Source organism: Magallana gigas, chromosome 8 (assembly GCF_963853765.1).
Source record: "Magallana gigas chromosome 8, xbMagGiga1.1, whole genome shotgun sequence".
NCBI lineage: Eukaryota > Metazoa > Mollusca > Bivalvia > Ostreida > Ostreidae > Magallana > Magallana gigas.
The window spans coordinates 23,598,551-23,626,334 of record NC_088860.1 but is presented as its reverse complement, the minus strand read 5'-3'; the positions used below and the strand labels follow the sequence as shown (position 1 = coordinate 23,626,334).

The 27,784-nt window shown below is 34.9% G+C and overlaps 1 protein-coding gene across 8 annotated transcripts; it reads left to right on the top strand.

Annotated features, from left to right (window-relative positions):
- Nucleotides 1-1,200: 1,200 nt before the first annotated feature.
- On the top strand, nucleotides 1,201-27,764 carry LOC105325059 (fibroblast growth factor receptor 4). 8 transcript variants are annotated; one of them, XM_034473023.2, is made up of 22 exons: nucleotides 1,201-1,441; nucleotides 1,805-1,887; nucleotides 3,737-3,788; nucleotides 8,080-10,634; nucleotides 11,917-12,086; nucleotides 14,006-14,162; nucleotides 14,465-14,592; nucleotides 15,022-15,063; nucleotides 18,168-18,328; nucleotides 19,765-19,891; nucleotides 20,761-20,948; nucleotides 21,249-21,278; nucleotides 22,037-22,172; nucleotides 22,644-22,658; nucleotides 23,352-23,551; nucleotides 23,871-24,037; nucleotides 24,155-24,270; nucleotides 24,456-24,566; nucleotides 24,946-25,265; nucleotides 25,716-25,786; nucleotides 26,062-26,356; nucleotides 26,597-27,764. In XM_034473023.2, exons 5-22 carry the CDS (start codon nucleotides 11,993-11,995, stop codon nucleotides 26,768-26,770), a joined length of 2,532 nt encoding a protein of 843 aa, XP_034328914.2. In that variant the 5' UTR covers nucleotides 1,201-1,441; nucleotides 1,805-1,887; nucleotides 3,737-3,788; nucleotides 8,080-10,634; nucleotides 11,917-11,992; the 3' UTR covers nucleotides 26,771-27,764. The 8 variants fall into 8 exon arrangements, with proteins under 8 accessions (XP_034328914.2, XP_065924900.1, XP_034328909.2 ...); XM_066068828.1 differs by having other exon boundaries at nucleotides 22,611-22,658; XM_034473025.2 differs by having other exon boundaries at nucleotides 1,203-1,441; nucleotides 22,611-22,658; nucleotides 26,062-26,302.
- The last annotated feature ends 20 nt before the right edge of the window (nucleotides 27,765-27,784 follow it).

The window sequence follows — 27,784 nt, the reverse complement described above, 5'->3', positions numbered from 1 at the left end:
TTCTAAGTTTTACCTGAGTGTTTTGATGATCATGATGGGTGTACATTTAATTTGGATAAATAAGGTTCCTTACCCTACAGAAAGTATTTATAAGCGAGCAATTTCTAAGAATAATGACTTGTCCACTGTTGTCAGGGTATCAAAAAAAATTAAAATGAATGATTGATATTGAAATGAAATAAATAAGATTATATAGTTTAAAAATTTACAATAAATTTTTTCAAAGTTCATCACTTGGACATGCAGATGCTTCCTTTTTGTCATTTTGATTGTCCTTTTGTAGCATTGAACTGTTGAAGTAACAATAGAGAAAATACAACTTTGGGCTTTATAAGACGTGATACTTAAGAAAAGAAATGTATATTTTCCTTTTAGAAAGGAATAAAAGTTAAACTATATTAAAAGATTGTAATTGGTAATTTAATTCTATATACAAATGTAAACTTATTTTTGATATTAATAAACTGAATGGATTAGGAAATGAGCAAAGCATATATAAAGCCTTTGATTTTAGTTTCCCCAAAAAAACATTAAAATTAAGTAGTGGAATTAAGATTTTCCTACAGAATATATAATTTGAGGTTTACAAAGATATAATTGTATTGAGAATTTTGTGTAAATAAATCATTATTATCATTAAATAATTGAAAATTAGATAATAAGCTATCTGAACTGTTCTATACTTGGTTTGTATTTGTAACAATGTCGTAGTTGTTTCAACATAGACTTGCATTTACATACACAATTGAAAACCTAGTATTGTATGAAGGATACCTAATGTTATAAATGCTGTAACTTTTTTCGGTACTATTGCACTGTGACATTGTTAAAAAGATGTTAGTTTGTCATTTTGTTTTCATTTTATATAATATCTGGTCTGTTGTGCAATTACTAGCTACTATGTCTACGGTTTGCGGTTATTATTGTCGTACAATCATCTGCAGTTATTTCCCAAAATGACAATTAACACAAGTGTTAGTTTTGCACCAAATTAACTTCCAGTCCAAGGGTACTGCAGCCTGCTTTTAAGCTTTACAAAAGAAATTTCTAGTACATGATTGAAATTGACTTATCTTCTTTACGTTATCTATTCTTTTTTACCTTTCTTGATACCTTTCTTTATATTATTGAGTTCACCCAACAGAGTATCTTGAAAATAACATGTATGGACATGATATAGATAAAACATTTAAAGTATACACACATCTTTGAGGACAGATCAGTCGAGTTGAATATCTTCAGTGATCGAACTGTGTATATGATTCATTATGGCTGTGAAAAGGAGCAACTTTTATACCAAGTCTAGTTGGTTTTGTAATTGCCTTTGTCAGACTTTCGGCTGGCTGAGAGAAAACTTTATTGCAGGAATAACATAGGAGATAATTATGAAGTTTAAAAAAATGAAGTAGTCGTCTCTGGCCTTTTGGTACACCTGAACCAGGTAAGATTGAAACGACAGGTATAGGAAACTTGACAAAGAGATTTAAATGCAAGCACCTGCATGATACTGTATAATAAGACAGGATATGACTTATTTTGTGATATTCTGTTACACAGATGAATTAATATTTAATATATCACAGTTTTCTTTATTTAATTATAGCGATTTTTTTTAAATTTAACATTTTGAATTTATTTTTTTTCCTTGGGTCATATATGGACTAGTTGCAATTAATTATACAGACTGCAATAAAATGATAATCAAATAGGCTGAAATACATGCAATATACCATTGCTTCAAACAGATCAAATACAATTATCTTACCAGAATACTAATCACTATATTTATGCTTTCCTATTACAGATTTAAATGGAATTCTTTCATGGAGTCAAATGTTGGGGCTGCTTAGAAGACCAAGTGTAGACTTTGGCTTGATGCTTATAGCAGTGGGTTATCAGTTTGCTTTCTCTCTATATTCATTTAATCTAACTATCAACAGGTATAATGTTTAATTAAGGTAAAGTTTTCTTTGTTGTTTAAACATTTTTCTCATAAAACAGGTTTTTTAAGAGAAATTGAAAGATTAAAAGTTTATTGACTTGGCACCACATTGTAGATTTTAATTTCTTTTTAATGAAATACATAGTTTTGTACTTCTAAAGTTTCCTCTTCACATGATTTATTACAAAATGTTGGTGCATTGTGTCTTCCAAATTTATTTTTAAAAATAGATATAACCACTGTGCAATTGTTTGGACATGATTTTGCTTCTATAGAAGTACTAAAGTCATGCATATTATACTAGAAAACTCCTCTGCTTTCACAAAAATAGCAGTATAGTTTGAAAGGGTTTTAAAAAAAAAAAAAAGCTGTTGCCCTCCACACTGTCTTGGAATTGATCCCTCCTTGTTTTGAACTTTCTAAGTGTGTACAAGATCATCCTTTCTGAACACTTGCTGCTCTTCTTGGTCATTACTAACTGACAGAATCCATCTGATGTGTTTAGAATACAATCTCTGTAGCCAAGCCTTTTGTCTTGATTACAAAGTCTCCATCATGTTTCAATCTTAATTCATTCACTCTATTTCTCTTTTACTTTGCATTTCGATCTGTTCTTATCAAACCAAGAGTTCCCCCATTGACATATATTTTGGTCTATTATGTTAGATAAACTCCAAGTGAGCGATTTCTCTAGTGACACATTTTTTATCATTTCTATCCATTTACTGAGGCACAAGTGTTTTCAGCTGCCGTTTTTTGACTTTAAGCACAATTTGTATTCTCTCTCGGTTCCGCTTATGTTTTGGAATAAGGGATCACAGAATTGGTTATTTTATAGCGTGGTGGCACATGTTTGTAATGATGATGATATGACTGATCTAGGATAGGATTTTATTCTGTTTATTTTGCTCTATTCTATATTTATTCCAGTTCCAAGATTTTTATACTCGGTCACAATTACCACATGTTCGTCCAAATAACTTTTAAAACAGAATGCCTGTAGCTGCCTGGAAATACAAGTCTTGAAATTTTTCTATAAATTCTTTTACTTTTCAAATACAAAACTCAACATCTTAGACCTGATCATAGAATAAAAAATAGAATATTTTACACGTGTGTCATTGTCAGAACTGACAACTCTCTAAAAGTGCAAGGTGATCCAAACAAGATGTCAATTCGAAAAGAAGAAGAGCGAAAAAATGGAAGAAAAGGTCAATGCTGAAAGCTTTGAAAATAATGTTGAACATGGGACTCCCTAATCAATGAAATGTATATTGTGTTGAGGACAGGTGCTCTGAGATTTCAGGGATCGAGTGTTTGTGCTACTAGGCTTGGCAGCAATCACTGGCAAGACCCTGGTGGTGCCTGCAGCTCCCTGCCAAAAGCCAGGCCTTACTGTAAACCATACATACCCCCAACGTAAACTGTTTACTTTTTCATTTTCTGAGTTTAAAACTTTTTCGGGGGAGAATGTGCTTTGAACTGTCTGTGAGTAGGGGATGGTTTATCTTACTGGGTTCTCTAGTGTAAGCCTTCTACTTCCTCCTATCTTACCTTCTGGCAGGGACTCAAATTCTTTTAACAAGTCATCAGAAAAAATTTAATTCACCCCCACCAACAGTTGTGTATCTTCTCGGCCATCTCTTGTGACATTTAGACACTTTCCATCCCTTGTGTGTGTGTGTTTTTTTTATACCAATATACTCCTGTGATTAGGGAACATTTATATCATTCATCAAATTTTAATGTTTTAAAGTAATTGTTGTTAATTATACTATTCTTGCCTTATTTCAGCTAAATGTGAGTGCAGACTTTGAAAGTCCAAAGCAGAGCCACAAAGGCATTGGTAAAGAGGTTCATTCAAGATTATTTTTTTTTTGTTAATTTGTTTGAAAGTTTTAACTTTACATAAGAGCTACCATGATTTTATGAAAACATGCATATTGAAATCAAAGATTTGTAAAATGATATCGAAATGAAATACACAATCAGTTTAAATTTTCAAATCTATTGGTCAGGATTTTTGCACCTGTTACGAGAGGAATTCCTTGGTATGTATCTAAGGTATTACCGAGGGACCCTCCTTTAAACTGAATATGCAGATTTCCTGTGAAATGATTGGACACAAATTGACTTGTTTATTTCTATGCATTTGGTGCATTAATTCTTATCTCTATAACGTTTAGTGTGTAAATTATTTTTAAAAGGACACTGACTCTGCAAGCTAAAAAGATAAAGTTATGACTCTTAAAATATTTCCATTGATTATTGCAAACACATGGAAATATCTTGAATCTTCTAATTTAAGTTTAAAGAACCCTGCAGTACAGAAATATTGACTTGAAAATGCTGAAAACTCATTTATTTGTGCATTTTTATGAGAAACGTTCATAAATGTTATAGCCACTTAGGTTTTCCCCCTTAACACTGCTATAGATAAATAGTTTCTCCACATGGTCAAATAAATTGAGCAATACTAAGGAGTCACCACGTAATTGGGGTTGAAGAGGTATGCAGGTACAATTTGGGTATTGATCCTCTGAAGTAAGAGCCCAGGATTTGGGGGACAATCCCATTTTTCGGTTATCTGAATACCCATGTAAACAGAGCAGACAAACAAAGCTTTGAGCTAGGGTAGTGATTTTAGGTCAACTGACTCTTGTATAACTGATTTCCTCTCCTTTTAACAAAGACCTGTTTCCCCCAGTTCTATCTGTGCTTGAATGGTTAGGGTCCCATTAAATTCTACATGGTAAAATGATTCTGTTGTCAAATTTTAAAACCTAGATTGCTGTAATTTACAGCAACCCAAGTATATATAAAGAATTCTCAGTCAGTAGGAATAAGATTTAAGATTTTGTTTATATTTTTTATCGACAATTAAATGTAGAAAACTTTTTAGGCAAAACTTTTGATTGAAATAAAAAGAAATTCGTAGAAAAAACTGTCAAATGCAGAATAAATTGACTTCTTTAAATATAAGGTTTGAGAACCAACTCTAAACCTTTCCCCAATTGGTGCCTTATTTAAATTTCTTGTGGGATTTAAAGCAGTTGCTAGGTACTTTATTCAAAAAGAAAATATCTTGAAGCTAGTGGAATGAATCCGTCTTCTCTCTCTGTCCCGTTACAGGTGAGAGGGTCATATATGCAGGGATTTATTTGACTGTCAATTCTCCAAGCCAAGTGCACTCCAAATCACATTCAGAAAGAGGGGCCCCCTTTATTTGCTTAAGTAATGCCATTAGGCTATTTATTTTGAAAATTTCAAAATCTTGCAGAGAAATAGAAAGGGTGTCAATATTGTTTTATCAACAAGAGATGTCAAATGTCTCCTTTCTAAATCAGAAGTCTAAGAGATACAAAAAAACAGGATATAGATCATTGTGTTTAATAACAATAACGCTACGATTGCTGAAACGAATGCATTTTACCATGTGTTGTTTTTTAAAAATAGAGACTGTTTGTTTAATTCTTCAAAGAAATGATCCGGCAGTATTTTGACTAAACACGCAAAGAAGTGACTCATGATTCCATGGCTTGAAATCCCATCACTGTTGCAGTGGGGACTAATTACATTATGCAATGCCCACCATTACAGAATTCAACATATTAGTTGCATTTTTGTGGGTGGTTATCTTCGACATCAGGATCAAGTGAATTTGGAGTAACCTCTGTACCTCCTTCTTTTTTTCTACAGCGTGTTTGTACGGGTCAAGTGAACAGAGAACGCCAATACAATGATCTAACTGGTTATTTTTGTGATTAACAGAGCGCAAAACATGTACCATAGTCAACACTCAGTGCAACCTAAAGCCAAAGTGGTCAATTAAAAAAATCTTGGGGGCTCAGGAGACAAGAGTTGAATTTCACCTCTGAAGATAACGAAAATTACACAGCGACAATACAAAATCACAAGCCAAATGAGATTTCTTTAATGAAGGTACCTTACTAAAGGAGACAAAAGTATTTAAATAAAAGCCAAATAGTGACCAGTAATCAAAAGCAGACATCTTTCCTACCCAGTATCAAAACAAACAGTAACTGATAGAGGGGTCAGCAGGATTAGCCATGGTAGTAATCCTTAATTAATCTTGAGTAAGAAATAATGAGTTCCAGAATGGTTGGAGTGGCCACTGGGTTGTATCTATGTCAATAATAAGCCCCTTGAACCTGAAATCTGACCCACACTAAATACACTTGTACACAAATTCTGTAATAGAATCTAGAAACTAGATGTCTAAAATTCATTGTGAAAAAAAAACAACTCAGGGAACATTTTGAGCATATCTACAGGCAGATAGCACAAATAATTTGTGCAACAATTAAAAGGGTCATGAATTAAGACATCTTATAAGCATAATCCATATTTATCTATTCTACTTAAATACCATGATGATAGGAGCCCTTTTAAAATTGCATAGAAATAACTAAAGGAACATAAGCTTGCAAAAATTGATAGCTAGCATATCACTTATCCAAAAAATAACAAAGAACCCCCCCCCCCCCCCCCAAAAAAAAATACAGGGATAAGGATTAAGATTGAACACCCCAATAGACCTGTACACAGCAGGTCAGTGTATAATTAGATCACGGTCCAGTAATTGCTCCCCGGGGAGGGACCCCAGAGGAGGTGTGATAGGGTGTGGGGTGATGCTAAGTAGACATTAAAGGGAAATCAGCAGAATAAAAGACATGGATCTGATAAACCCTACCAAGTTAACAAAGACGGACAATAGTGAGCTAACTCAAGTAGAGTATCATTTCAAAACATCTCAGATTGGATTTTCTCTCACAATTCAAAAATTTTCAAATTAAATGTTCGGGATTTGAAATCTTTAGTATTGCTCCAGTAGGCCTCTTAATAGCATGGCAGAGTCTCTGCATTGTGCTGGGCATTTGTTGAAATATCCACAGGCAGAAAATCATGTCTTTTTAGTATTTTCACTGATGCATTGCAATCTATTTTCCATAATACACAAACATCTCTTTTGAACAGCAAGTGAAAGGACCCCAGAAATCTCCAGTTAAGAACTTAAGCTTGCTAGTGGTACCTGTACACTAGTAAACACCAATAAAGAAGGTAAACAAATGTCATAAATTAAGGAGTGTATGCAATGGTCAACATCTTTGCATCAGCATATGGAAGACACTAAGTGTCAAGATTTTATTGTATTTTGACCACTACATTGTTACCTCTTTTCACCTGGCCAGGTGTGGTGAGATGGTACAGTTTAGCATGACCCAAGGCCCAGATGCCAATGGGGAGAGTGACATTAAGTTAGTGCATTCATTCATCTTTCTGTCCACGAGAGACAGCGAATCTACTCCTTGGTCTCCACTTTTGATATTTTTAAAAGCTCGCATGGGTCTGCTTGACCTTACATCAATATTGTCTCCTGATTTAGAAGTTTTATTTCAAAACATCATATAGATGTAAAATGTAACTGTATCGGCTTGCTCTATATTTGGAAGTTAGAATGTTTCCCTCAATACTCTGTCCAGTTTGGGTTTCATATTACTTGCTGTAGGGTACATGTCTTTTGTAATGAGATACTCCATTTCTCTCTGTATTTTGAATTCCCGGTACTGGTATTTGACTTCCAATTTGAGAGAGAGAGAGAATGAGAGAGAGAGTTCTAAACTAAATTTGATGATTTTTCAAATAGTTTTACAGCAGTATGAACAAGCTGTCTGAACTTGGAGATAAGAATTTTAATATAGGTTATAGATATACAAGCTTAATTATCTTTACAGAAATAGAATTTTCTTTCATATTTATTTAATTTAAATGTTTCTTTATGAATTTTGTTAATCACCAGCAATAATGCCCTGTGACACTACCGATCAAATTATTCACACTCCCTCCAAATAAGAGAGATACTGCTGTCACAGATGGCATAAGAGTCTTGAATCACTGAAAGTAGTTAACATTATAAAGTACAATTTCTTCTTTTTAAAAAATTTGTTGGTAATTGAAATAGAAGGTCTAGAGCATCTGTTTCCTCCCTATTGTCTGTATGGAACTGGCAGTTACTAAGGAGGGGTCATGACATGCCCCATAGGAAGGAAGGATGTTTGTTGTTTGAAGAAAATATCTCAAGACAAAACTCTAAAATGTGTCTATCTATTTTTCAGGTGGGTAGAAGAATACCTCCTCCCTATTTACACACAGGAATGGTCCCGGGGCCAGAGGGCTAAGGAAGTCCTCGTATTTACATAAAGTATTGAGGAAGAGGACCCGGCAAGGTTGGGAGCAGGGGATAGCATCCCTGTAATTAACGTCAGAACCATTTTATACACGAAGAGCGAATTGATGCATTGAGACTTGAAACTTAGACAAGAAAAAAATGAGAAAAAGGATCTCCTCAACTTCTTTTTTTTTTTTGGAAGTTGTTGAAGAAGGAATTTTATACTTTCCACATCCTACAGATGTACTGTGTCTGTTTTCATATTTTTAATTTGCAGATGTTTACAAGTGTTCGATGCCCACCCACCAACCATTTGTTTTTCTCCAACTTTGTATCCTGACAGACGAGATTCAGATACTAAATTTTTTTTTTTTTCTTTAAAACTTTTTATAACATTCGCTTTTTTTTTATTGCAATCTTGATTAATTGCGTTTTTCCTTCTAGTCCCGAGTGAACATAAGGCAGAAAGAGTTGGTTATCATTTTAACCCCTCTGACAGATAATAACTGTGACATTTCAATATAATTTGTAAATGGACTCCTGACTGGAAAATGACAGCATATTAAATGGTCAAAGCAATTTCAGAAGTGTGTATAAGTTCATAATAATATGTGCTTTTCTTTGTCGAGAGACACAAGCTGGAGAACAGAAAAATACTGGATTTACTGCAGTTTGTGGAAGACTTCATCACAAAATTCAGATTCAATTTCTTTTTACATACAATATAGATATATATACTGAACTTCCAAAACACACTAATCAATTTGAAATCTGAATTTAAAAAAATTGGCAGATGTACTAACTAAAGGTGAAAATTATGTTGGGATGTCATACTGTAGAATTTTTTCTTTTGAACTGTTGAAATGGACATTAAGAATGAAAAGGAAAATCTTCGTCTTGATCATCTCAATCACCACAAAAATCAACATGATCCAGTAATCAGACGATTGTGATGAACTGGGATCAAACAATGTGATAATTCAAGTGTCCATCCAATATGGTGATAATTAGACAACTCATGAGAGGATACTGTAAGGAAAAGAAGCTGAAAAAAGTACAAGTAAAGAAATCAATGCCTGACGTTATTTGTAAATAAGCCTTTCCTGTAACAACAAGAAACTGCAACATGTGGTGGTGGAGGGATTGTGTAATGAAGCAGCAAAGGGCAAAAGGTCAGAGGCAGGGTGAAGGACACTGGACAGCTCTAACCTACATGTAAATCGTAGAAGTTCTCAACCTATCCCAACTGATATGTACAGGACCTTTACTGATTTGTATAGGACCTTAATTACTGATTTGTATGGGACCTTATTTACTGATTTGTATTAGACTTTACTGATTTCTATGGGACCTCTAGGACCTTAATTACTGATTTGTACACAACTATTGTACACCACCTGAACTTTACTGATCTATACAGGACCTCAGTTAAGTTTAGTTCAACTAAACTAAACTAAACATGACCTTAATTACTGGTTCATATAGGACTTTAATTACTGATCTTTACAGTTAATTGTTGATCTGTATATGGGACCTTAATTACTGATCTGTACAGGACATTGAGTACTGATTTTTTACGTGCAGGACCTTGATTATTTAAATATATGTCTGTATGGGACCTTTATTATAAAGGGACCTCAATAATTGATTTGTACTTAACCTTCATTACTGATCTGTATGGAACATTGATTAATGCTGATCTATTGCTGCCCCATTGTCTGAGGGAGAGGCTGAACATCTGCAGACAACTGTTTATGCATTGTGCAACGGTGTTGGCATGGAGAAGATATATGCATAAAATACATTAAAATGAAAATCATCATTGTAATAATCATGTTTATTTTAATTACTTTAGATCTGTTATATTGCACTCCATGTTCAGGCTTTTTGTTTTTCTGAATTCATCACATTTGCATAAAATTCTTATAAAATATTAATAATGTGACATGTTTTGAGACGGTAAAATAGTTATTACAGAGTCCTGACAATGAATTCATGACGTCCATGTGAAAGGTTGTCAAATATTAAGTGTGTGTGTACCTGTTCCTTCAGGTGAAGATGCAAGTGATTATTGCATTAAATTGGCAAAGTTCACGGTGCAATAACGTAAAATAACTAGGATCTTCTACACCAGATCTGCGAGTTATCATAATAAGTGAAATGTGAAAGATTTTTATTGCACACACGCAAGTACGGTAAGCCTCCCAATTTTTTTGAATGGGGGTCACGTGACACGCTGAGCAGTGGATCAGCGTGCTAAACAATTTCAGTCGAGCTAGTGTTGATGTTCGGGAGAGGACCACTAGATTTTTACAGTGTGGATTTTACTACTTTATCAGTGTAGAGGAATTATACTGTTTTAACATAGTCACTTTAATTTACAAATATTCCGATGGATTAAAAAAAGTGTTGATTTCCAACTTGGATTATATTTTCTTTTAAAACTTTTTTTTGAATTTACCTGATTTTAAAAAATCGCCTATGTTACGCTGAAATTAACAGGTAAGCTATTGGGGACATTGTGAGAAAATCAATTCAGATACTGTAAAGAAATTTAGTTGTAGGAAAATTTGTTAAAAATCTTGGTGTCGAGTGTAACTTAATGCGGTAACTTAGTAAAGTAGTAAAAATATAAGCAAAAATACTTATTTCTTGTTTCTCGTAGACTTGGATTTATTTTTTTTATAAGAGATTAAATTTTCATAGATTTTAGGGTGCTAAATTTGGGCAGGAAGTAGATGTCACCAGAAAAAGGTGACTGATGTCCATTTATCGCCGCGGACAATGTAGATAATTACATAACGGTTACAGGCAAAACTATTCCACGCGTGTGAACTCGTGTGTAATTGTTTTCATGATATAGCCACTGGGTACCCCAGTTCGACACCTGAATTTGGACCCGAAAGATAAAAAAGAAAATAGAAAAGAGCAGAGTTAGGACTACCCGTAGTGGTTTCGAGCCGAGACAAACTGTCTATGTGTGAGCAGATGATCAAGTATTTTAATCGGATAATCGGTCGTTAATCTTCAAAGGAAACCTGTTGACCTGAGATGTGATTTTATTTTTAATTACCATTATATCCAGAAAAGTCTTCTTTGAATATTTCTTGAATGTAAGCTGCTGTATTTATAATTTCTGAGTGATCGACTGAGGGGTTTTTACGATCTTTTCTTATTCTCGCCCGCTGTTTCGCCCAAGACTCCCGAGTTCACCGGGTCAATTTCTATAGGGATAAGTTGTAGAAACGCAAAATCTGCGAAGTTCGAGAGAAAGAAAAAACCGCGACAGTAGGAATTTCTTTTTTTCATTGTTTTTAAAATGCCAACTGAGGAATTGTAACAAACGGTGTAATTAGAAATGAATTGGGAATTCTCCGGTGGTAATGCGGGATATATCAATCAATGCCATGAAAATTAATTAGGCCAATTATTAGGGGGGCTATATAGTATAAGTACTGTTAGATCTTTTATATACTAGCAGGATGTAATATTTCGCACCTATGTGCTAGCGTCTTTAAGGAGTTCGGTGAAGTAGTACTGACCCAAGGTAGACAACTATGAAAGGCAATATTGCTCTCTATGAAGTTTAAATAATCTTGGTACATTGTATACTTTGTTATAACAGTGCACAAAGGATCAGTTGAGGTGAAATAGTTAATCCCTAGTGGTCAATGTCCCTAGTCAAACGGGGGTCAATGTAAAAGATTAATTGTGTACTAATAATGGATATAGTCAATACAAAGTGAATGATTTTTTCACCCCTCTCAAAAAAATTATTTTTCAGATTAAAATTATTGAGAAACTTTTGGAGCTGTTTGTGACATGATGTAGAGAATTACAAGGGACATACCCTCCAAGAAATGGGCTACATTCAGACTCTTGTTATCACGTGCATTATTGTTCTGAATTTGTCTTATGAGATTGCTTCAACGACTACAACCAAATCCACAGGAGGTAAGAATTCAAACCTTTTCTCTCTTGTTTTTTTTGAAAGGAAAATATGATGAAAACTAACAGCATATCATCATTAATTTCATTTGCTACAAGGTGTTGTAAATGAAAAATTAAATAATTAGGCTGTTAGAAATCCTCCCCGTTTCTCACAGTCAGAAATCTAATCAAGGAAGGAGATAGGATAATTAATGAAATATGTGGCAAATTATAGACAGTAGTAAATTTCTACAGCCCTTGAATCTAATAGGCTTGATACATATCAGATCTCGGAGCAGATAATTCTGGTGCAATTCACAAAGAGAGATAGTTATCAGACATAGAATGTTAGCAAGTTCTCTTTCATAGCCAGTAAACGATCACTTCCCTAGAGTTTCTTATAAGTGCAGTTAAAAGACTTTGTACTGAGAAATTGGATGCTGAAAAAGAGAAGCTGAGAAAAGGGGCACGCAAAGAATGAATAGACCTTGTTATGTGCTGGAAATAAACCACAAACCACCCGCATACTGTAATTCCTGTCAAATTTTGTTATTAAAAATTTTTTGCCAGGCTTTTTTCTCTTAATCTTTTAACAATTTTTCATGAAAAGTCATATTTAAAATCTCTTCATGAGTAGGACAGAAAAGTGTAGCAATTTTCCCAGTGAATGGTCAGTGATTTTGATGGCTGTTTATTATTCTAAATGGCACCATAGCGTGGGATACTCAGCAAAATCAACCGTCTCTCTTATCTCTTTAAAACGAATTCCTTTTTTTCACATTGCCAACCCCAACCCTTGTTGAATTCATTCTTCTTCATTAACATAGCAGACTAGTCCTCTTCTCATGGAAAGAAAAAAAAATTCTTGGCTTTCCCTTAAATCCCCTTTTAATTTCTAGATTTAAGTAACTTAAAAGCCAGTTTCCTGTCGTTTTATTTCAACCACAGAGGAAATTTGTTAATACCGGTGCAATCTACCCAATCAGTGGAAAGAATTGGGGGAAGCGATATACCGATTTTATTTGAGGGACTGTCCCTGTCCGGTAGAGTCTGTGTGTGCATTTACCTGGGCTTTGACAGTGGGGTTTCAGGTAACTTCTGGAATGTGCATTTGTTTGGTAGGCACTGTCTTGACACTGATGGAATGCACTTTTTTCCATTGAGTGATACGAACTGATCAGAATGACAAAGAGGTTTTGAGGTTGATTGCTCTGTAATGGCTTAATCCTCCCCTGGTGAAGTCTGGTGTGGGGTGCAGGCCCTGGGGGGAAACATCTTCCCAATATGCCTGGTTTATTAGCATGGAATGCCTGGTATGGAAACCTCAGTTTAAAAACTCATCAACTTCATCTGTTGAACTTTTTCTGAGCTAAAGACCACATTTTTGGGGTTACAGTAGAAAAAGATGGATGAAAAAACACAAAGAAAATAGAGAAAGAAAAAACTTAGTCAGAACAAAATTACTGAGAAACAGGTGCATCTTCATTTCAAAGTAATGAACATTAAACTGAATAAAAAATATCCTCTACTGCCTAGTGTCCTCTACTGCCTAGTGCATTTCTTCAAGTTTTTAAGTCTGTAAACCAGTACGTGGCCTATTATTTTAGTTTCTTGGCTTCTGTACATGCAATATCCATAAAATTAGCAGTCTGCTAATATGTGGCATGAATAATTAATGTAATTATTGAAAAGACCAACGACATGAAATTTAGGGGGTTTTGGCAGAACTCGTCACCGTTTTTGTAATGTGATCTAGGCAATATGCACAAATTGCTGTATCACTTTATTAGACAAAAGATAATTAAATAGTTTTTAAATTTTTCATCTTAGTTCTGTAACTTTTATTTTCACTTTTACAAGTTTAATCTGTGTAGTTTGCTTCATGTGATTAGATCAAAAGATCAAAATCAATTTATTTTAATTGTACTTTTCTTAATTTTCAGCACCACCTAGATTAAGAGAGAATGATCCAACGGTAGAATCCATCAAAGTAAAGGAAGGATCGAAATTAAAACTAAGATGTAGAGCGCTCGGTAATCCTCGGCCATACACTGTCTGGTATAAGGATGGAGAAAGACTGAAAACTCGTAACAACGATAGGTAAACCATTAGATCAAAACTTCAACTTATATTACAAACATAAATAATGAAACAGTCATGTCAACACTTTTCCTCACGATGTTAAAAAAAATTATGATTTATTATTTTAAACATCTTATTAGAAGTAAACAGTATTCCCTTAATGATTGGTGTTCGATGAAAACTATATGAAAAAAAAGACTAAATAATTATTTGGAGTCACCTAAGAAAGTAAAATTGGTCCTTCTTCTGCACATATCAAAAACTACATTGCCACAGTGTTGTGTCTGTGAGTAAACTAGTCAATTTTGTCGTTTTTTCAGGCTAAAGGTCAACAAAAATTCCTTGTTAATTACGCAACCGCGGGAAGAAGACAGTGGACAGTATTCCTGCCATCGAGAAAACCAGTTCGGGGAGGCATGGAAAAACTACACCCTCATAGTCAAAAACGGTAAGCACGAAACCTGTACTTTATGGGGCTTTATTGACCTGGTTTAGTCAGAGAGGGAGAGGTAATAGGTGACCACTGATGGGGAAACATAACAGGCCCAGTAATTGATGGTCTAGTCATTCGTTCTCGGCTTCATTAGTTCTATTTAATCAAACAATTGTGGTCACTGTAAAGAAAGCTAAAATAATATGTCTCGTTCTTGGGGAATTCCTTAGTAGATTTACTTGCTAATTTTAATGATTTTTAGTTGAAAAAGGGAGGAGGAGTTAAAGGGGGGGGGGGGTAGGAAGCCATTCAACAGAGGTATAACTTGTAATCTGCTGTAATTCCTCCATAAGGCCATCTGTTCAGTCATGAAGTTATTGTTTATTCTATAGTAGACATTGCTTACATGTGATGAAGTGCATTTTCATTTTTTTTCTTTTGCAGAAAAACCAATTGTGGACAAAAATGTTGACTGCGAGAAAGTGGGTAAGATAACCTCCCCGTAATTAACAAAATACTATGATATGTCTCCCCTAAAATGTTATCAACTGTTGGCATACCTATGGATTGTGTACTCTTCGTGAAGAAAATTTTTTGTCATTAACAGTTGTGACATGTTTCATGTATTCCCCTTACTTTATTTCCTATCTGTTGAGATAAGTTACGCAGCTCTCCAATTAACAGAATACCTTAGAAAAAAAAAATTTTGTGTGTGTGCAGTATTAATTTGGGGTAAATCTTGGGGTTTGTCAAGAGTGGGAGAATCCTGAATACAATCTAGTCTCTCAAAAGTTGAAGAAAAGTTCAAGTGTCGACACTAAAAAGCAGTAAAACTTGACAACAATGGGCCCAGAAATAATGGGTGACATTCTGATTAAGGGCTAGGACTTCTCTCCCCAGTCGAAGCTTGTAGGAAGAAAAAATAATTGTACTTTGAGACTGAAATTGGAACGCCTAGCATCCTGGTAATTTCACCATTAGACATTTTACGTTAGATAGGTTACTGAAATTCTTTTCCATTCCTATTTTTACCATGCTCAATTCATTTGGTATTAAAAAAAAAAAATTATTTTATAGTAGTTACATAATAATTTGTTAACTAAAATTTCTTTACATTTTCTGTTTGTTCATGTTTTTCTTTAAAAAAAAAAAACTTTCTTTAGTTTAGAAAGCACATGATCATTTCAAGATGTTACACAAACTTGAGAATGAAATCGTAAAAAACGTCAGAATGATATAAATTGGAATCTCTTGGACAGTTATGCTAGGGGTTGTGTGTTGTTTAGTAAATGATGAGGCTGGCTTTGTGAGCCCCGTTTCCTGCCGCTGACACTTTATGACGGGGGATTGGTGGTAAAATATCCTGTATTTCTTAGTTCAAATTGATTTCAGAGTCTATAACAACAACCCCCCAAAAATTCATGACATATGGTTTTCATTTTTTGTCAAATTTTTAAAACATTTGCAAGTTTTCGGAAGCCTCGCAGAAAAAAAAAGTTGCCACAAGTTTGCAGGAATTCTCTGATTACCGTACTGTTTTTTATAAAGACTTTTGTACGCAACTGTCAAAATGCTGTCCTTTTTCCATCTTTTTTTTTTTTAAGTATTAACATTTTTTATTCACTGTAATGCGTAATATACCATTTATTGTTCATTGTACTCCTATCTTAGCCCAGTCTCTGTGGTGTTTGCCCACGTATTGGACTTGCAGCCCGCTGAGCCCAACCAAACAGGGACATCCCCATTGTTGAGCTTTTGTTTGTTCACATGTCATAAGCCTGGGGGAAAAAAAATTACATCTTAAAAAAAAAAAGAAATGAAGTAACTCTCTCCTCCCCTAAAAAATCTTTTATTCAATAATCAATTATAGGGTTTTTAATGCTGTGTAAGGATTAAAGCGAGTGAAAGTTGTTGCAAGGAATTGTGGGTTTTTTTTTAAGTTTTGAAAATTCATATCCACTAAATTTTATTTCACTCTTCTGTTATGAATCTTTTCTTTTGACAAAATCTTGAGCTATGGTGACGCTCCACATGTTGACATAAAATATTGTGTCAAGGTGAAATGGCAGTTATCTAAATCAACACCCCAAAGTAAACCCCCACTGAAAGGATGATAAATAGAGATTTATAAAAGGCGGGAAAACGTTGCTGGTCTGGTAAAGCGGTCACTTATGATCACTGGTTTCTATATTATTTAGGGGGGAAGAAATCCCATAACCATTATGAACATCATAATCCAAAAGAAAAGAAGATCCGACTTAGATTTACAAGGGTATTAAACTGGTGAAATTGTGATCTACCCTTCTGATCTAGGTGTTGAGTAAGGAGAACAAAAGCATTTATATTGCCCAATAACATGCTGAAGAAAGATTTCCCTCGGTTCTGACCACCTGAAGAGGAGCCGCATCCAAGAAGAAATATTTGAGGATGGCTCCCATGGTCCGGTGCTAATGGTTCTGCCACACTAACACAAAAAAGTCTGGTTTTGCCCTTGTGGCATCTCATTATGGAGCCCCCCTTGTCCTAATAATGTCCAGGCTACAGTCAAACATAAGTATAAGCAGTGATCTGAAACAGCTGTTAGAAATCCCCTTTTCTTTTAACCCCTCCTTTGAAAGAAATAAAAAAAAACCCTGGTGTATGATGGAGTTTAATTTACTGCTTGACCCTGCCCAGTGTATGAAAATAAGTGCCATTTTCTTGGAAGTTTTTTTTTTTAATTTTATTAAGACGGGGACTGTTTTCTGTATTAAGTCCTGTAAGATGCCAAGCCGTCAAATTTGAAATGACGGTTCATGGAGGAAGCTTCTCATTTACACTGAGCATATGCAAAATCTTTAGGAGAGGCCTTTTGTTAGGAGTGGGGAAACAGGATTAAGCTTTTAAATTTTATGTTTGCTCAATTTTTCACATAATGGATAATCTTGTTTTTTCTAAGTCTTGAGTTTTGAAAGGTACAATAAAAAAAATGAATTTTCTGAGAAATTTGACATTCACAATGTTTTATGAGATGTGTTTTAACACTAGTAAAATATTCATGCTTAGGTGTGTGACTATTGATATTGCATTAAAACTAGCAACATGACTGTAGTGTTTTTGGACTTTTTTCATCATTTAGAATATATCTACTTTTGAAAAAAAAAATTACTGATTCACTCAAAACATTTTCACACCAGAATTTTTTTTTTATTTTATTCTCTTTGGTTTTGCACCTTTTATTTTATTTTATTTTTTTTTTTTTTCGTCTTTTGTTCAGCATGGAATTCACTAATTTAAACTTCTCTTTGAACCTGCAGTGTAACAAGTATTTAACAGAATTCATGAGACAAAATGGCATCTTCATGAATGTTGTATGAACATCTCACGATGACATTACAGACTGCTAGATTTATGTATTTGTCACTTTTCATATCAGTGTACTTATTTTGATGACTTTTAATTAATATTTCTTATTAGCATTAACTTCATCGCAAATTCTCACTTCAAAGACCAAATTAAGCCACTATTTGCATATGTAAGAAAACATTTTAATTCAATGACAAGGTTTCCTTTTGAGTTCATTTTTAGGTGACATCTTTGTATAATTTCAGGTCCACCACAATTTAAGGACAAGGGTGAATTAAATGAATGGATAGCCCGACCTTCCCAAGCCTCCGTGGACTTCAAGTGTAGTGTGTGCGGTAGTCCCGAGCCCAATATCACATGGTATGTGGGTGGACGCCAAATCAACTCCGCAGTCAGTGGTGGCAAGGTGCGTACTCCACACAATACTCATTCATAATCACTAATTATATGCTTTCTTTTGTATATTTATTTGTTTATCAGGAAAATAACCTTTTTTTTAAATTTATTAGCTATGTTGCCTTTTCTGTTAAAAGGTTAAGGGTTAATGTTGAAAAATATAATATGAATTCAGAGTCAGTGTTTATCATTTGATAGTTGTCCATACTCACTTATTCAGCTATATCTTATGTTATGTAGTAAATTTATTTTTTCATATTGAGGAAATACTTATTTTAAATTTAATTATTAGCTGTATTTAGTTCCTTTTCTATTAAAAAGTAAGAAGGTTAATGTATGGAAGATATTAGGAGAAGGCTCCAATCAATTGTGAATTTACAACCTCTTACGTGATGGGGGACCAACATGGCCTGCTAAATAATTTTGTGATGCCCATTAAGGCTGTCATTAGCAATGAAAATAAAAGCTGCAAGCATCTGGTTTACATCACTTGTCGTAATCTCTCTGGGACTAAGGAAGGATTATCCCCGTCACAGGGAGCACTTGTTACCTCATAATTAATCTATTTTGTTTCTTCTTAACGCTGCTGGGTCAGATCTTGTTTTTGAAAAAAAAGTCTGAATCTTATGAACGTTTCCGGTTCTAAACATGAGTCGGGATCTATCTGAAGCGCTAAAAAAATCAAGAAGCAGGCTGAATATAAAAGTGGAGGATATGAAATTAGCTAATTTTATAAAATTGAACAATGTCAGTGATGTGAATCGAAACGTGCACAAAAAGGCTTGTTAATATGAAAAATCTGTCAAAACTAATGGCTCTTGCGGGAGTTTCTTTATAATATCTCTCGGGATCTGGAGTCGGCTGTACCAGATGAACACGTTTTATTATTTTGTGATTTTTTGGGGGATAAGGAGAAGAGGTCTTTCCAGATATTTTCTTACGCGCATTGCAATAGGTTTAACTAGTGCAATAAAAAAAATCTCTTTATCAAAAAATTAAACTTGATCAATACTTATAAAAGAAATGAACCTAGGAGAAAAGGCCAGTATCTTTAGTTTACTTTTCTATAGATTTGCTTATTGGTAGTGTAAAGTGAAGGAAAGCTGGTAAATTTGGGGCTCACTTTAAATTGAAAAATTGACAGTTTGTTTACACATATATACACTTGAAACAGCCATTCCTTTAGAATCGCTGATAAAGGATTTCATCCTCTCCATCACACAAGCCCACATCTAATATCAAAGGCCAACTTTCTCTCTGGCAAGAAAAACATCATGAACAATTCATGTTTCATTGATAGTTTTATGCCAGTCCCTGTAACCAGATATTTTAACTAAGAAAAGGCCTGCACTGTTAAGTTTTTTGAAACAGTTCATGTCCATCTTTTTTTTTTTTTAAGGTTATCCATATTTTATCATTTTTTCCACTCTTTTTTTTTTTTTTTAGTATAAAGTCAAAAGAAAAATATCTTTAGTTGTGGAAGGGTTGACCAAAAAGGATGCGACAGAATACACATGTGTTGCTCAAAATGAACATGGTTACATCAACCATACCTTTGAGCTTAAAGTCATAGGTAAGTCTCAAGTTTTCTGAAGAATGAATTCCCATTTTAATAGACTCAAAAAAGTTCACAACGTAAGTAAACTGCATTTTATATGAAATATTAGTGGTAGATATATATACATTGATGGGTAAATTTTCTGAAAGAATTAAAAAAAAAAGGGTTCTTGTATCAATAATATAAAAATGCAGATAGAAAAGTACATGTAATTCAAAACAGTCATAGGAAATGGCGATGATTCACGTAGAGTTTGCATCAGCCCAATATAATCTGTACAACAAGATATTTATAGAGCTCTGAATACGGACCCTTGTGCTTAACAGTGATTAATGAAGCTGATTTTCGAACAAATATTGGTGTGAGGTATGAGGCTAATAGTGATGTCAAAATATCTAATAAAACTCGGGGAGGAAATAAGATAAGAATTAAATAAACATGTATTCAATAGACATCCGATATCGTTCCAAGATAATTTCTGGTGAGATATATTGCAGAGAAGTGCTTACAGGAAGCGCTCTGTGCTGATACTAGGGGGTGTTGAGGCACAGTTTACTCGGGATCTTTGGCAGATTCTGTAACGGAGAGTTACATTTATCGTCAACATCAAACAATAAACTCCACAGGTTTCAATTTCTTTTGTTTGCTAAATGTCTTGTAATTGTCATTGGCAAACAAACCAAAAGAAAGATGCTGTAATTCTTGACTGCAGCTTATACGGGGGACTATTGTTAGGTTTTTTTTCTCTCGCAATAGCAGTTTCTGTAAAGATTTGATAATAAAGGCTCCCTCGCTCGTTCCAATATTTGGGTTTGAAGCTTATTTTGTACTTTTGATTGAAAGAGAGAAAAAATAAATAATGTGAGCTTTTATGAATTTTTCAGACCGGGTTTTGACAAAGCCTGTGATTCACGGTCCCGTGAACCAGACTGTGACCTACATGGATGACGTGAAGTTTGAATGTAAAGTGGTCATGAGTGACCTCCAACCCCACATTCAGTGGCTCAAACACTACCAGGTCAACGGCTCCTTCGAAAATGAAAACGAAGATCCATACGTTCACATCATACAGGTATAAACACTTCTTAAGAAAATAAAAAGTTCAAATTTCTCTTTTCTTACAAATTTTCATACTTTTAAATTTTTTCTCTTACTGTGTCAAGCACTTGTACTTTTTTTTACTTTTTTTCTTTGATGCACAAATCACACCATGTCTAAATGTGGCAATAAAAGTGACTCACCCTATCTATAGATAAATTTTACAGCTAAACTTGGTATGAAGGGGCCAAAAAAAAAAAAAAAAATCAAAAAAAATTCTTCAGATGGTTGTCTGACAATGTGTAAACTTTGTTGTTCATGTTTATCCTTAAAGAATTCACAGCGGGGCAGGCTGGGCGGCAAGGTAACGTATGAGATGTGTGTTGCATCTCTGGTCATGCCCCTTTAGAGTAACAGCAGTGCAATGTTGATGTGTTTATATGAGTCCTTGTTCAGTTTACAATAACAGAAAATGCCAGATAAAATCAGCATGGTTTAAATGTGTCCACAGAAACTTAAGCATGAAAAAACTCCACCTTCCTGTAAAGAAAAATCAATCAAAAAATCCAAGTGTGCTTTTCCATGTACCAATGCGTGTTTGAATTTTGATTTAAAAAAAAAATTAATAAATAGAAAACAGAACCAAACAATCCTCACACAATCTAACCATGGGGATCTTGTAAAAAAAATAGATATGAAGTGAACTGACAGCAACTTGAAGCATGAAATTAGACATTCTTAGAATCCTGAGAGAGATGAATGATTGTGTGACAGAGATGTAAGAAATAACTAGGACGAAAGGCATGTCCCATACATAGTCCGTACAAACGTCAAATGATAGATTAAAAAACTCTGCAAGCCAGTGTGCATGATTGTGTTGATGTTGTTGAATATTACATGTATATATACTTGATGTTTTTGTGTTTCAGTAAACCTGCAGTAGTTATAGATTGGTCATATGATGCTTCTCCTCAATAAATTAGTGAAACAATGAATTTTTTAAATATTGTCCTCAATAAAATAGGGGAAAAAATCATGATACAAACTTACCGGTAGTTCTCTGCATCGTTCGTGTTTTAATTAAGAGTGCGTTGTTTAATCAAAGACCTTTTTGTATTTCAGCAATCGTCTTTCAACCTAACCAAACCTGAGATTTTGTACATCAGAAATGTGACCTACGAGGATGCTGGGTGGTACACTTGCTTGGTGACCAATTCCATGGGTCGGGCATTCCAGAGCGCCTGGCTGACCGTTGAAGGTAAACAACTCTTCTTTCGTTGAATAACCCAGAACAGGCAACATATATAAGCAAAATCCCTCAAAATATTTTTCAAAAAGGGGAAGGGGGTGGAATATTTTTCAAAGAGGGGAAAAGGAGGGGGGGGGGGGTGGCCATCAATCTTTGGTTGATCTCATCAATATGTTGTCTGTTCTCTGTACATGGCTTATACAATTTTCCTGCATGATTGTTGTTGACTTAACAATGATAACATCACTGTTTGATTTTTTTTTTCCACCTCATTTTTGGGTGCCCCTACTCCCAGTGTCTCTTCTCACTATATTCTCATGGCTTGTAGGTTGCTCTACATGTTTTCTTTTTTTTTATTTTCCAATCTTTTTTTTTTTTTTTTTTTTATTGAAAAAATATTAAATAACCATTAGTTCAACAAGTTTTCCTGCATGTCTTATTTTGAAGATTCAAAATGTGATAACTGCACAAATTCCACAGATGATTCACGTCTGGGTAAGTTTTTAGCGATATCTCACCCAAATAACCTAGTGAAATGTTGCATGAGTGACTACCAAGATTGTATTTAACCAAAAGAGAACAATAAACGGGAATCTCTGTCATTCTCGGTGTGCATAGCATCATAAACTTCACTATCGCCACAACTAAAACATTGCTTTATGAAACCCAGAAACCATAACATTTCCCTTGAATAAAATCATTGTACATTTTTTCTATTGCATGTGGGAATTACGGCTTAAATGTGGTCAGTTGATTGCTTTTCAGCACAGACAGTGCACATGTAAAATTGTCCAGAGAATAATCGAGCCTTCTGAACTGTATAGAGGCTGTTGAAAATTTTGTATGAAAGCAAACAATGTATTCCAATTTTTATTCAATTGCTATATTTGACTTGTTGGTTTTTAAAAAGGTATATATACGGTATATATTTTTTTTATATATATAAATTCAATCAATATAGAAGTTATGTATTGGTGATGGTAGACTTGCATGATCTATTCAGTAGCCTTTTATTTACTGGTATTATGGGTTTTATCCTAAATTTTGGGGTTGAAATGGTAATAGAAGTATTATTAAGTATGAAATACATAGTACACATAAAGAGAAGGAGAAAATCCCATTTTTATGCAAGACTGCCATTCCAGTGGTCATCTGATGAACATGCATTCAAAGTTTGCATTTTTTCAGAACCTGTGCCTGAGTCGGCTAAAGTGATACAGCAGGTTCCCTTGCCCCGGAACAATATGACTATGATCATCACCATTGTGTCCGTGGTCTGTTCTACCCTCCTTCTAGTCGTCGGCATTGTCGCCATAGTCTGCTGTCGAAGATGGAATCTCCGTCACAAGAAGTTTGCCAATGTCAAGAGAGTCATTGTAATGCGACCAGTAAGTAGAAGACGTGAAGCAACCCTCACCAGTTTTTAGCATGACAATTTAATTTCCCTGTTCAAAAAAAAAAAATGTGGGAAGTATCCATCATAGATATTAGAATCTGACAGACGTGAACTGTATGAAATTACGACAAAAAGTTTGTTTCTTGGTATTTTATATTCTGGCTATTTGATGCAAAAGAGTGAAATCACAGAATAATTTAGTCGTGTAAAATAAGAAACCTATAGTATATACAGATTGACAAATGTCTGAGGAAGTAGGTGGAGATGTGAAAAAGAAACATTGTAATATTTTCAATTTTCCACCACCACAGAATGAGATTTATTACCCTAACAAGATCGGAGCAGAAGGACAGGCTCTGATTGTTCCACAAGTACGCATTGAAACGACCAATCAGAGACGCCGCCTTTCTTCAGACTTGACTGTCATGTCGGAGTATGACCTGCCACTGGACAAGACTTGGGAATTCACTAGAGAAAGGTAAAATAGTACTTTTTTACAAACTGTGCTTGTACATTTATAAATGTCATCATTTTACTTCTGTCCCCTTCTCTGCAGACTTTACCAAGGTTGAAAAAAAAAATCTGAATTTTTCAGGCTTGTGATGGGAAAAACTTTGGGTGAGGGAGCTTTTGGTGTTGTAATCAAAGCAGACGCTCATGGTATTTCTGGCAAAAATGGAGCAGTCACAGTGGCAGTCAAGATGTTGAAAGGTAGGACAGTTTAACAAGGTCCACATTGAAAGGTTGGATCTTGGGAAAAGATGGGGCGAAACTTCTGTTGAATGTTTAGTAAATGAAAGAGGAGTCTTGTTATGATTTGAATAGTGAATGAAATGGGGAATATATGTTTTGATCTGAATGGTGAATGACAGTTTTGTATTGTTTCTGATCCACAGAGGATGCAACGGACCGGGAGCTGACCGACTTGATACAGGAGATGGAGGTGATGAAGTTGATTGGTAGTCACAAGAACATCATCAACCTGCTAGGCTGCTGTACTCAGAATGGTGGGTACTTATCACATAATGTTATATCAATTCATATGTCCTAGGCATGTCCTCGGTCATAAATGTACTTTTAGTTTTGTTAAGAAGGCTTTATACTCCTTGCCATTTTTGGGCTATATTTACCTCCTATTGATGAAGAGCTCTGTGTAAAAATATAGGAAAGTGTTCAAATTTTAAAGCTAACATACATGAATTTTTTCTTTACTTAATATTATTTTATGGCCAAAATTAGTATATTTAAAAGTTTAAGGAAGATGGTGTGGTTAATTTGTTAATTAGGTCAATTTGTTAATTTGGTTAATTTTAATTTGTTGACCACCCAGCTTCCTTAATCTATTGGTCTCATACTGATAATGTTACCTTGCAATGTTGCTTTTAGGTCCTCTGTATGTCATTGTGGAGTTTGCCCCTCATGGAAACTTGCGGGATTTCCTGCGCAGTAGGAGACCCCCTAACAGTGGGTACGAAAAGCCCGTTGGTGAGGAAAACCCCCAGAAAGAAACGCTCTCTGAGAAAGACTTGATATCATTTTCATATCAGATAGCCCGAGGCATGGACTATTTGTCCCAGCGCCAGTGTATTCATCGGGATCTAGCTGCCAGAAATGTGTTAGTTGCTGAGGACTATGTGCTAAAAATAGCTGATTTCGGCCTTACAAGAAACGTTACGAATATCGATTACTACAGAAAAACTGGAGATGTAAGTGGAATTTTTGGGGGGGCATTTATAATTTATTCACACTGAAAAAATTGTGTATTTTAAATACATGCACTTGAAAGTTATTGTATAACAGTTCTTTAAATGAGAAATCCTGTATTGTATATACTGAGAAGTGTTTGTGTAACCAATCTTTAAAATTCAATTACTGCTCTATTATGCATTTCCTGGAACATGGAAAACGATTAGAGAAAGCATCTTTCAAGTGAGCAAGAATTTAAGGCAGCTTTCATCTCTGACTGATGCCCATTCTTACGTACATTGTACTAATGTCAATCTTTATTGCAGTAATTATTCACATGTGGCATCAAGTACTCCTTTTATACAAGTTTAGTTGTGCCTCATGCAGGAGGAATGTGTTTTGCTTGTTTCGGTGTGTTTTATTGGTTTTGAAGGAAGCCCTCGTAAATGAACACTCTTTTTTCTTGACAGGGTCGTCTTCCTGTGAAATGGATGGCTCCCGAGGCTTTGTTTGATAGAAAATATACCTCAAAAAGTGATGTGTAAGTGTTCAGTAGATAAATTTGAATACTCCTAGCCTAATTGAAGTTTGAATATCCTTGGATATCCTACCTTCAGTATTCTAGTATGAATCTCCTTATTCAAATATTCATTGTCTTTTGAAAGTTTGAATCATATAATTTGAATTTTCTTAGTTAGTTTGAAGATTGAATCTCTCATTTTATATATAAATAATTGATAAAAATCCAACTATACTGGTATCAATTTAACTTTTAAATCAGTATCAAATTAAGTCATGAACATTCTCTCTCATTAGATGGTCCTATGGGGTGTTACTATGGGAAATCTTCACGCTGGGAGGTAACCCCTACCCCTCGGTGCCTGTGGAGCGCCTGTTTGAGCTGCTGAGGAGCGGTCACCGGATGGAGCGCCCCCCGTACGCCTCCAAGGAGATGTACAGCCTGATGTCCTACTGCTGGGCCGACGCCCCCACACGTCGCCCCACGTTCCTCTCCCTGGTCAAGGACCTCGACAAGATGTTGACGAGCCGAGGGGAGGTGAGTGGGGACAGAATGAAGAACACCGGGAAGTGCTTGGCTCGGATTATACATGTATGTAATGTGTTCCCTGTAAATCAACCTTGCATGCTCACAACCAAAATTTTTCTTCTTTTCCGTAATGCTAACCACCCACCCTCCCTCTATATCCCCCGAATCCCCTTTTATACACATACATGTATAAATGAAGGGCCAAGTTATTTCTCTTTTTGTCTGTTACAGTTATTATCATATTTTTTAAGAATGTTTTTTAAGATTTGTTGTGTCTATTGTGCTGATCTGTTTTTTCCACAGGAATATCTGGATCTGGAGCCCGGAGTGACGCCATTAGAGACGCACGTCAGTACGTCAGACAGCCAATATTCCTCAATGTCTCGGAGCTGTAGCAGTGTGTCGGACGATGTGATCAGCCACACAAACAGTAGCAGTACGTGTAGTAGTGACTCCGATAAGGAGGATGCGGTCTAGGGAGAAAAACCTGTCTCAAACTCTACAGGATTGGCAGCTTAATTCACTGTTATTCTTTAAACACAATGCTGAAGGCATTACGGATGTGCAGTACTATAGAGAAAAACTGTGTGGGTCTTTTTCTGAAAAGACCATGTTTACGAGAGACCTTCCGCGCACTTTGAACTCTTGCAATCAGAGAATATCTATGCAAACAAAAATAAATGAAAACTTGCTATAGCATCGGAGCATGCAAAGACCTCTTGTCGGAGATGAGGCGCACACTTTTACTGAATGTTGTAATGTGTTCCATTAACATAGGGCATATTATTGCTTGTTATTACACCACTCAGTTAGTATTGTGACATCATAATCATCTGATAGTCCCATCATCGGTCATTGAACAAGAATGTCTAAGAACCCTTACGAATACCTTGTTCATGGAATTTTCGGCCAGTGTCGAGTCATTTGTGTTCATAGTCAACGTTTTGACTGACTTTGTTGGGTGTTAACTGCATTTGACCGGAACAAGGAAGGACCTTTTTGTATCAGTATTTAGAACATTCGTCAATGATCAAACAAGTGCTTTAAAATCTACTTACCAAAATGTAATGAGCAAAACACTCTGATGATCATGTTGGTTTATGTGGAGAATTCCACTTTAATGTGGAGAATTCCACATTGTACATGACAGTAACAAGGACTACTCTTGTTGTTGTTGATAAGGACAGGACTATAATAATTGAATACAACGAATTGTCCATTTATTTTTTATTTGTCCAAATGCATTGTAAGGAAATCCATCCATTATTTTCGCCTATCAATGGGTTTTTCTGTTGTAATTTGTGTATAATTGAGATTTGATGCTTCATACAATGCCATTGTGATGATGCAATATATTCACTTTATGAAAGACATAAGTAACTTTGCATTACTTTAAGCTGAAAAGTTAAATCCTCTAAACAAAAAAGTATGACTTTTATATGACCGGCCCTTTATTTGACAATTTTTTTTTTAGATACAGACATGAAATAA